Below are 10,886 nucleotides of genomic sequence, written 5' to 3'. Positions count from 1 at the left end.
TATTACCACGGGGATCCATACTTGCCCTCGACCCCGTCACATCACATCAACATAGTTTCCGATCTTAAGCTGGAAACAAGGCGCGATCGTGCGTCCCCCCGTTAGACTTCCAGGGACAACGTCAGTTCACGTCACTACCGCACTGGGCTTTCTAGAAACACTCAAGAGGAGCCTTTCATCCCCATTACTCTCCGAGCACACTTCCACTTCCGCTACTTCCGTTTTTGGTCTCCAGCCCGCATCGACGGATATCACCTTGATGCGGTCTGTATCGAGCTTTAGAATACGTACGACAAGCCTTCAGTAAACAACAAGAGCTTGGCCGCTTCGCCAGAATCACCAAAGATGGCCATGCCACGGGAGTCGAGCTTCATGCCGACTATCAAGTGCTCGTCATGTGCTCAACAAGTCGAAATCTCCATGATGGGAGAGCACATCTGCGGAGGACCACCTCCAGACGCGGACCGTAGGTGGTGTCACAAAGCATCTCTTGAGCCAGTCACTTACACTCACCCAGCCATGCCGCCCATGCCAGCCATGCCAGAACGTCCGGATAGTCTTGGTTCGTACGGTCAACCTCCGCCTCTCGACAACAAGTACGGCAGAATGGCACCGCCCACTCTAGATACGAGCGCAGCGAGTGAGTTGCCTTTCACTCAACCAACGCAAACACTGCTGACAAGACTAGACATGCCATACATGCGCCAGAGCCAACTTACCCCGATCAGCACATCCACCGGATCGATCAGCGTCTCGCCAAAGACACCTAACAGCCAGGCCATGGGTCGATCAGATGACTACTTCCAGCCGCAGATCGCGAACGATTACAACTCGAATCAGCAGGCCCGACGTCCAGGAGGATATGGAGGTTTCGACGACGGCGAGGAGTTTGGTGATCAGATGTACCCGAACGAACCGAAGAAGCAAGCCCCTAGCCTGCTCCAACGTATGAACACGATCGCCCCTGGGCCATTCGAGATGGGTCGAAGGAATGGAGGAGGTGCGCCACCTGCTGCGAAGCTGGGGCTGCGGCCTTCGAGAAAGCAGTCTTTGACGCCGGATGATGGCTTCGGCGAACGGCCGTTGACGTCTGCGTCGAACAACTCATTCATGTCTGCCGGCAGCAGTGGCAGTAACCCTGGTGGGATCGCACCACCCAGACTACCAAGAAAGAACGGATATGGAGGATTCGGCCCCCCAGGAACAACGCCCGACGAATTCGAGCCTGAGCCTTACCAAAGCCGTGCAGGCACTTTCCCCCGTCCTAGCGAACCTATGGAACCTCCTGCCAGAACGCCGTCAGCTCCCGGCCTTCGACCCGACAGACTGAGCAGACCATCCAACGAACATGACCACGAGAGGAAGCGTTCCATGGGCCCCGACACGTCCAGGCCGCCACCACCGAGAACGAGTCTTCTGCGACCGACACCTTCGGGAAGAGACGGTGTGCCCCCAGTCGATCTAGCTAGCGAGTTTGGAGCAAGCAACCCGTATCACACGCCGTCGGCGTCGACATCGTCAGCATCAGGGGCTTCCATGTTTAGTCATGGCCGTCAGGCAAGCTCACAAAGCTCACAATCTAGCTCAGCACAGCGCTCGCGCCGGAACCCCTCGGATGTTACCAACTTTGACAACCTGATGAACGACATTGAGTCGTCCATGAACGCCATGTCACCAACTAAAGAAGAGATGGCACCATCGCCTCCGCCGAAGCAGGCGCCTAGAGATCATTATTCCGGTCATCGTGGCCCCTCCGAGGATCTCCGCAACGACCCCGCTATCCAGAGTGGACGAACTCGCGCGAGATCACCTCTTGGTAGACCAGATCACGATGTCCGCGACCCCAAGGATCGCTACGGCCAGGGTCACGAACGCCAACCCAGTGATCTGCGAAGCGTTTCATCTCCGCCCCGCAACCGTCGACCCTCCGCTGCACCTTCTCGTGGGAACTGCAAGTCTTGCGGAGATCCGATCAAGGGCAAGAGCATTTCGTCTGCCGATGGACGCTTGACCGGTCGTTACCACAAGGCTTGTTTCGTCTGCACGACCTGCCGCGAGCCTTTCTCATCTGCCGAGTTTTACGTTCTCGACGACAAGCCGTACTGCGAGCAGCACTACCACAAGCTGAATGGAAGCTTGTGCGGTACCTGTGGACGCGGTATTGAGGGCCAGTACTTGGAGGATGAAGATCGGATCAAGTACCACGTCGGCTGCTTCCGATGTGGCGACTGCGGCATGTCCCTCTCCAATGGGTACTTCGAGGTCAATGGCCGGGCATACTGCGAGAAGGACGCCTGGCGCCGGATGCAACAGTCGGCGAGAAGACCCCCACCTGGCGGTCTGGACGTTCCCGGACCCGGAGGACGCGGCGGGCGCCGACCTAGCAACGGCCAGTCTGGCATGCGACCCCCCATCGGTCTTCCGCGCGGCCAGCGGGTGCCTCCTGGAGGTGGTCTCGCTCCGGGAGGTCTCGCCGCCCCGATGCCTCGCATGAACAAGCGCATGACGAGGCTCGGAATGATGTAAGCTGTGAGAGACGCCGATGTCTCTCGGGCACATCACCATGCACCTTCACTTCGTCGCATTTGAATCATTACCTAGTGCATTTTTTAATATCCCACGACACACTTCACGACCACGATATACCACCTTCATCTCACATACACTTTTTTTTTCATTTCTGCCATCTGGAGTTTATATACCCGGTCCCTAGTGGACTCTGTTGGGATACCTGCATAGAGCGACGACGTAATGTCGTCTTGTTTGTCTGATGATGATTGGGAGGAAGCCCTGACGAGGGGCGCATGTTTGCCGTGGACACGAGTCCGGCCGGAGTAGCATGGAGTAGGGGAGGAGGGAGGCTTTTGCAGGCAACAGGGTGCAACACGGGTGCTCACAGGAAAAAGCTGACCCGCGGTCAGACGGCTACGAGGCCAAGATACATAGCAAAAGCGAATTCAAACAAATACTTCAACTAGACGCTCACACCCGCGTGTTTTGTCGTGAGGATGATTACAACATGCACTGTCTTTATGCCCACATTACGAAGCTGTCATTCCACGCCAAATGAACTGGTACCCGCCAAGCTTTCTCGCAGCCTGACGAGCAAAGTTCTGCCAATATTCTTCTGTCTGCGACAGAACGTGTCATCCTCCCCCAACGATGTCTCGGACAGCTGCCTCGCCCGTCGAACGGCGAAAGGGCTTGAGACCCGTCGACGTCGCACACAAACGGCCCGGGACGGTAAGTCAAAACGGGGTGAGATGCGACATTGTGTCTTTAACATGGACAGGCAAACGGTTTGGCAGGTGTCTTGTGTTTCCCCGCCTAGTCATGGCATATCGCATTCTCTGAGAACATTACGGAAGAACCACTCGTCGCTTTCTATCGTGAGATGCGAAGGATCCATAGCCCGCCCAACAGGAGAAACAATAGGATAATTTCGGCTATGTTCTCCCGTGGGAGCTTTTGCATGTTTGGTCACTCGAGGCATTGCACATCATCGCTGGAAGTTTAGATCGTCAATGAAGATGAAGAAGGTCCAACTTGGAGACGGTTGGATTAGCTTGGAGATGAGGGGCAGGACGCAAGCCAAAAAAGAGGAACGATGCCAAGGGTCCTTTATCAGGTTGTTTTGCCTTCACCGCCGGTGATCTCTGGCGGGGGCCGTGGGGTTGGCGGATTTTGGGGGTCTTTGGCTGTTGATCTTCATCACCGAGGACAGGTTTTTGGTGATTTCTTCCGCTCGGTGGATTTGGAGAATTTCCGCCTTCCGCCGAGCGGGCGATAGGCAAGACGACAAGATAGAAGCGTGTCCTCTTTGCGGAAGAACGCGTTGGGCGATGCTTGGGTAGTAGAAAAGAAAAATTTGAGGTTCGAAGAGGGGTTACGTGTTTAGATGGACGGGTCCTTTGCTAGAGTGGACGGTCAACGGTGATGATGTGTTCAATGTGGTATTCAAAGCCCGCTGTGTCCTGGTGAGTAAGGAATTGGCGTGAGTGACGCGATTCTGCCCGCTGCTGACTGATGAGAAGAATCGGTCGGTCCACAGAGGTTGTTTCATGGAGAGTGGCTGTTCTTGTTTGAGGATACGCGCGGGGGCTAGTGTCGTGGGTTTACGATGGAATGTGTGTGTGCGTTGGGCCGCGGGCGGATGAACTGTCACCTACCAGTGGTGCGGTTCCGACTGTGGAAAAAGTCGATTGGGTGTGGGCAGCTGAGAAGAAGACTGCGCTGGGGGGATACCCTGCAGATAGGGGGACATGGAGAGAGTGTGGTGTGATTGGTTGGTTGGCCAGGTTTCAGTGTAAGATGTTCGTGGGGGTGTGGGAGATTGAAATAGAATGAGCACTGGCGGCGGCGATACGCGGGATGATGGGTGATAGCATGATGGGATATTGCTTCTGTCTGTTTTGAAGGGAGACGGCCTTCTCGATTTCGGTCCTTGGGTGCTTGCTTTTCTGGAAATCGAAGGGACTCGGAGATGCAAGGAGAGAGGAAGAGATGGGAAGAGACGGGAAGAGATAAGAATTGCTTCCTGGGAAGGGCGAAGGACGGAAGAATCGCAAGCTTGTTCTGCAAGACTTCGCTGGTTTAGGTGGCGCGTTGCACGGCATTGCACTCGCAGTAATGGCTTTTGATCTGTGAACCAAGTCCTTTGCAGAGAGGCAGGATGAGGCGAGGTTTGGACGGTGCCACCAACAAGACACGATTCTACTCGAACTGCGTGGCCGATGTCTGTGTTTCTGCGTCCTGTGATGCTTTTGCAGTTGGACGTCCCACGCGGGTGTCTGTGTGTGCGTCCTGCAGCTGTGAGAAGCAGCTAGTTCTCACAGCTGTCCGTCATCGTCAAAGCTTGCTTCAGCATACAGTAAAGTGCGCTCGAGCTGCAAGGGGTTTGGGGCTCTGTCGCCTGCGTCCGCGCTGCCCGTGTTTGCTGTCTTGGCTTCTATTTTAATATGAAATGGTAGGCGCAATGCTACCTTCTGGAATAGGGAGCGGGATCCGCGTCGATCGTCGAAGAAGGGTCTCCCTTTGATGGTACGTTTTTGTCGCCCCGTTTCGATATTGGGCACGTTGGAGCGCTGGAACATTGAAATGCGGCTGGAATTATATTGGCCTGGCGGACGACCTGAGTCGCGATATCCGAACTCATGACAAGTGTTGCCGGGTCGTCGCTGACGTCTAGCGAGTCGCGTGGGCAACTGCGGCTCGTGTAAAGTGGCTTTCTGGATCTCTCCGCCTGTGAGACCGGATTTAAAGGGGTAGACGGAGCTGTGTGGACTGTGGAGGTACCGCTGACGCAAAGGTTGGCCGTCTCGGTACTTGGGAAGCGATCGTCAGGGGTGGGTTTTCTCGAAGTGTTAGTGCTGCTGTCTGGCGGCGTTTTGGCGCTCCATCATCGACGGCGGGAACGCCACTGAAGTTGATGCTGTCGTCGGTGGGTTTGAACGATTGAAGAGGCTAAAGTAGTCAGGGGAAACGAGGATGATGGCATGCGGGTCGCAACTTTGGAGGAATTCAGACACGAACCGCTGTGCCGGCACCGGTTCGATGGGTTTGGGAGGAATGACGTTGGAAGCCAGATTTTGTCGTCTTTTTACATGTGTTACTTTTAATAGCAGGCTCTGCCAGAATTCAGACGGAAAGAGGCACCTGTGGAGTTTCAACCATCCAACGGCCCGACGAGGAAAGGGTGGCTTGGAAGTTCCAGACTTCTTTCCTTTGTCTCACTGGCCCGCCACAGAAGGAACGAAAAACCGGAGCTTTGCTACCCATCATTTTGGATCATTTGCAACTGGCCAACTACGTGAAAGGTTTTTTTTTTTTTTTTTTTTTTTTTTCCCCCCCATCGGTCGGGTACCTTGCTCTGACAAAAATTGAAGAGCTAGCTAGCTACAGGCATCTTTCGAACGACAGCGCGTAGGTTGGGACTTTGGGACTTTCGCAACGCCTATGGATAGCAGCAACAGGCTGAAAGCTTGGCCCCCCTTTTTAAACAGAAGCCGCCAGTTGGTCAAATCACACAATGTCACCCTAGCCCGCCCATGTGTGATGGATTGATTGCCGGACGCCGAGAACTCCAGTTTCCCAGCTGTGCGCGACTCTTTCGCCATCAGCTCCCAAATCGATGCATCCCACGGCCAATGGGAATGTCAATCAGTCCAGCGGGCCGGGAAGTCGTTCCCTTGTTTGGAGATTAGATTGGGGACCCGGTGGCCACCGCACGCACGCAGCGCAGCACCACTCTCGCTCTTACAGGTTTTACTTGTACTCAAGTCACCGACTGGCGATCTACGGCGCACCCAAGATGTTTTGTACGAGTCTTGTTGGTCGACGGCGCCGAGCCGGCAGTGGTACGCGTTCTATCTGCAGGTATCCCCTTGAGATGCCTACGCAGTTATACGACCGACGGGAAGCCTGTTGCCTGATTCCACCATTCGTTTTGCGTGCCGAGTGACTTGAGCGGTGTTGCAGACAGAACGACGACGGTCGTCAGTCTCCTTAAGCAAGACTCAGGAGTACATCCATCCCCCTGCGACTAGTCCTCAGTTGTTATTGGCGGTGTTCTTTCCAAGCGTCCTTGCCTCCTGCCGTCCTCTTCCCAAGTCCCAAGATCCTCCTGCCTCCTTCCGCCTGCGTATGTAGCGTTTGTATTGTACCTGCCGCTCTCCTATCCTGCCGTCAGTCCTTTCCTTTCCTGGTGGTTGTCGACCCTCCTTTCGGTTCCCATCCAGACAGACGGACACAGCGACGTCGTCGACTTTCCCTCTCCTTCCTTTTTTCTTCACCACCACTCCTTCCCTCGCGATTGCAATTGCGGCAAAACCAGCTCTTCCTCTTTTTTTGCTTGTTTCGTCGACATTCTCGTCGTTTCAGTTCAAACCCTCATCTTTATTTGCGGAGCACATCAACAGCAACCATTCGAATACACAATCTCTCTCGCCGTCAGTGTTCTCCCCCACGGCTGCAATCCACCAGGCAGAAAAAAGTACGGATACCAGACCGGGTCTTCTTCGATAGGAGCCGTCGCCACTCTTTTTTTTTAATCCAACGAGTCTTATCCAATTTCGCCAAGGCCCCCCCAGTCAACAGGTCCCGCCCTGCCACCACGCTGTTGTAAACCGGTTTGTCGATTGGCTTTCCGCCGCGAAGGAAGCAAACCAATTCGTCTTCCTTCGTCAACCCTCTCACCGCGCGTTCGTCCCCAAATCGTCGTTCGTGTGCCTGTCCCTTCCTTTGGTTCTCTTTTTCCAGCTGTGCGTTGTCGCGGCATGTCTCTTTAGCGCAGAGGCACCTTTTCGTCGTCACCTTACCACCGCCACCGTCTGTTAGCGACATCATACCCGTCCCAGGCCGCTGCGGGCTTTAATAATCGAGTTGCTGCCGCTGCCGCAACCGCCACGCTGGCAATGATGACCATGCTCAAGCAGTCATCAACCGGCTTCGTCGCCCCGAGGGCTCGTCCCAAGACGCTGCTCTTTCTGGCCCTCGCCGTCATCTCCGTCTACTTCCTCGCCACTCGCGGCGCTCCCGCAGGATACCACGTCGTGCCATGGAACCACGATGGCACCGGCGCGCCTCCTCCCGCCGCCGATAAGGCTCCGGCAGAGCCCCCGAAACCCGCTGAGCCCCCCAAGTCGGAGGAGGAGAAGAAGCAAGAGGAGGAAAGACTGAAGGAGGAAGAGGAGATGTTGAAGCAGGAGAGGGAAAAGCATGAGCAGGCTCTCAGAGACGAGTTCGCGGCTGAGTATGAAGCTGCCAAGAGGTATGTGCATTTCTATCTTCCCGCCGGCGGAAACGTCAGCTGTCACGTCAAGGCGGCAGGAACTGACTCTCTAAACCTTAATAGCCTCCCCGGCAACGACTACATCTACGGTAACACTCTCAACACCTTGACCAACAAGGAGAACCGCACCACCGAGCACGCCGCCGCCCTTCGCGACGTCGGCGCACAGGACGTCGCCTACACGAACCAGAGACCCTTCGCCTACAACCCTTACCCTGACTACAACGGCGACGAATGGAACAAGACGCACCGCGCACCCTATGTGCCATGCATTGGAGCCACAGGCGAGGTCGTCGAGGACCTCTTGGTCTTCAAGGGTCAACCGTCAAAGTTCCCCGCTACCGGCTTTGGCAGCTTCGACGTTCTGAACATGGATGGAAACATCTGCTACGAGCGCGATACTCGTCTCGGCCCCTACGGTCTCCAGCCCCAGCTCAGCAAGGCTGGCCTCCGGATTGATTGGGATAACATCAACTGGGGCGACCTGCAGGAGAAGTGCGTCGAGAGAAACGCGGCTCGTTTCGACGATGGCAAGCCCAACGAATACATCAAGACCGCATACCCTGATATTGCAGAGAAGTACGGCAATGAAGTCGAGGAGGTTGAGAAGCGCGGCTTCACCAAGTCCAAGGAGTCCAAGGTCAAGAAGGCGGACACCCGAACAGCTGTCCTCCTGCGATCCTACACCGGAAAGAAGTACAGCGAAAACGATAAGCAAGTCATTCGCGCGCTCATCTCCGAGCTTTCTCTGCGATCCGGCGGCGAGTTCCAGGTTTTCCTGTTGCTGCACGTTCGTGAGCAGGAGCTTGATATTTTGAACGACGAGGCGACGTACCAGTACGTCCTCAACGAGCACGTGCCTCTCGAGTTCCACGGCATCACCAAGCTGTGGAACGACAAGGGCGTCTGGGACGTCTACACCGCCCTCACCGACGACAACGAAAGAAGCGTCCACTCCGCCCAGTGGTTGTCCGTGCAGAAGTTCAGTCAGGACCATCCCGAGTTCGACTTCATTTGGAACTGGGAGATGGATGCCCGCATCGTCGGCCATCACTACGACTTCCTCAAGCGCCTCGACGAGTTCGCTAACAAGCAGCCCCGCAGAGGTCTCTGGGAGCGCAACGAGCGCTACTACATCCCTGAGTACCACGGCGACTACGATAACGACTTCCGCAAGGACGTTGAGAAGCGCACTCGCGGCAACCAGGTCTGGGGACCTCCCAAGCTGGGCTTCATCAACCCTGTTGGCCCCAAGCCTCCTGTTGACAACCCCGAGAAGGATAACTACAAGTGGGGAGTTGGCGAGGATGCGGATATGATTACTGTCGGCCCCATTTTCAACCCGATCAACAGCAGCTGGATCATTTCGGACCACATTTGGGGCTACAGAGACGAGGCTCACCCTGACCCCGCCAAGACCCTCCCCCGCCGCACCACCATCGTCACTCAGTCGCGTGTGTCTAAGCGCCTCTTGGACATCATGCACGTCGAGAACCTCCGCGGCAACCACATCGCCTCTGAGATGACCCCGCAAACCGTCGCCCTTCTCCATGGCTTCAAGACGGTGTTTGCGCCTCACCCCACCTGGTTCGACCGCCCGTGGAACGGCACCTTCCTCGCAAAGTGGTTCAACCCCGGCCCCCGCGGCGAGAGTGGTGGCGAGGGATCTCCCATGGGTTGGGGCCGCGAGCGCAGATACCAGGGCATGACTTGGTACTACCGCGCTGAGCCTCCTGCTAGACTGTACAACAACTGGATCGGATACGAAGACACGTCATACGGAGGCAAGGACTGGGAGCGCACCCACGGTCGCCCCTGCCTGCCGCCCATGATCCTCCACCCCATCAAGGAGGTTAAGCAGACCCCGCGCGGCTTCGCGACCAAGTTTGAGCTGTTCTACGGCTGAGCAGCTCAGGCTACGATGGTGTATGTTGTACGAACAAGACTTGCTTCAGCGGGATCCCGCATTATGACGGCAAAGCGTTGCCAGCGGTTGTCGAAGCGACAGAATCTAGGACTAGACGGCCGGGCGCAGTGGCAGTGAGGTCTGATCATGAGAAGCTGGTCAGGGTCACGGAAACATGACAGACCCGGGTCTACAATCTTTACCGACGCACATTGTGCATCCGCATGCGATGCGAGTCTAGGAGAAATGTGGAAAGGGGGGGAATCCGGCGCGAGGTCCGCCGTGTGGAGCTTGGCGTTTGTTGTTACCTGCTGTTTTGCTTTACACCTGTCGGGCGATGTCATGTCCGCAGGTATTATGGCATCTCGAAACATACCACACTGTTCATTCTATCTGTTCCATTATGACAACACACCTTTTTCGTCTTTGTTTACTTTTTTTTAGTCTCGGGGCATCTCCCAGCGAGTAGACTTTCTTTCTTTTTCCTCTTTTTAAAAAGCTTTGCCCCCTGACTTGAGGGCTTCGGGTCCTTGTACAAATGATGGGTGTGGATGGGAATCATGGGTTTAGATATAGAAGGGCTCCCGAGGGGGGTTTCTTGAACGTGTCAATAGTAATTGTCATGGGTTCAGAGTCTTGTGTGCTGCGTGACCTGTGATGTGGCTGCGTTGATTAAGTGTGCGCATGCTAGGGAGAGGGTACAAGAATGTTGAGATGTACAATGATACAACGTATGGACGAATTAAGTGGCCTTTATCTAGTTGTGCCAGGGGTTTGGCTTATGATTCGCCGGGTGCGAGGTTGGAGGTCGGTGATGTTACTGAGCCCTTGATGCTGGATGGGAAAGTGGAAGAAATGAGTATCGGTAAGGAATACTCACGAGACAGTGATGACAACAGGCGACGGCTGTCCGTTATCTGCGAGCAGAGTACTACTCACGCTAGGGTTTTGCCTTGTACTGAAGGATTGAGGCGCTTATCATGGTCTACTCTACCATGGCCCCCATCTGTAAACACGAGGCTAGGAGTGTCCGATTTCGGCTTGGGCGGGAACGGATCTGTTTCCATGATGGGGGATGGTTTATACATACTGTTGTTTTGTGTGATGTGACTGCCTGGTGGGTAGAATGCTTTTTTGATGGTATTTAAAGGGGTAGTTCGTGAGGTGTAGAATGGTTTGAGGCAATGGCGA

General features: G+C 55.2%; 2 protein-coding genes across 2 annotated transcripts; both read left to right on the top strand.

Annotated features, from left to right (window-relative positions):
- Window positions 1-345: 345 nt before the first annotated feature.
- Window positions 346-2,526, top strand: PXL1 (Paxillin-like protein 1; the record flags this gene model as incomplete). The annotated part of the gene is made up of 3 exons (XM_037328246.1): window positions 346-466; window positions 518-640; window positions 689-2,526. 3 exons carry the CDS (start codon window positions 346-348, stop codon window positions 2,524-2,526), a joined length of 2,082 nt encoding a protein of 693 aa, XP_037173204.1.
- A 4,889-nt stretch (window positions 2,527-7,415) lies between these two features.
- CGCA056_v013001 (uncharacterized protein) lies at window positions 7,416-9,695 on the top strand (the record flags this gene model as incomplete). The annotated part of the gene is made up of 2 exons (XM_037328245.1): window positions 7,416-7,768; window positions 7,853-9,695. 2 exons carry the CDS (start codon window positions 7,416-7,418, stop codon window positions 9,693-9,695), a joined length of 2,196 nt encoding a protein of 731 aa, XP_037172624.1.
- Window positions 9,696-10,886: the final 1,191 nt, after the last annotated feature.

Source organism: Colletotrichum aenigma, assembly GCF_013390185.1.
Source record: "Colletotrichum aenigma strain Cg56 chromosome Unknown KSG_Cg56_contig09, whole genome shotgun sequence".
Classification (NCBI taxonomy): domain Eukaryota; kingdom Fungi; phylum Ascomycota; class Sordariomycetes; order Glomerellales; family Glomerellaceae; genus Colletotrichum; species Colletotrichum aenigma.
The sequence above is the reverse complement of the archived record's forward strand: the minus strand, read 5'-3'. Positions and strand labels throughout refer to the sequence as shown.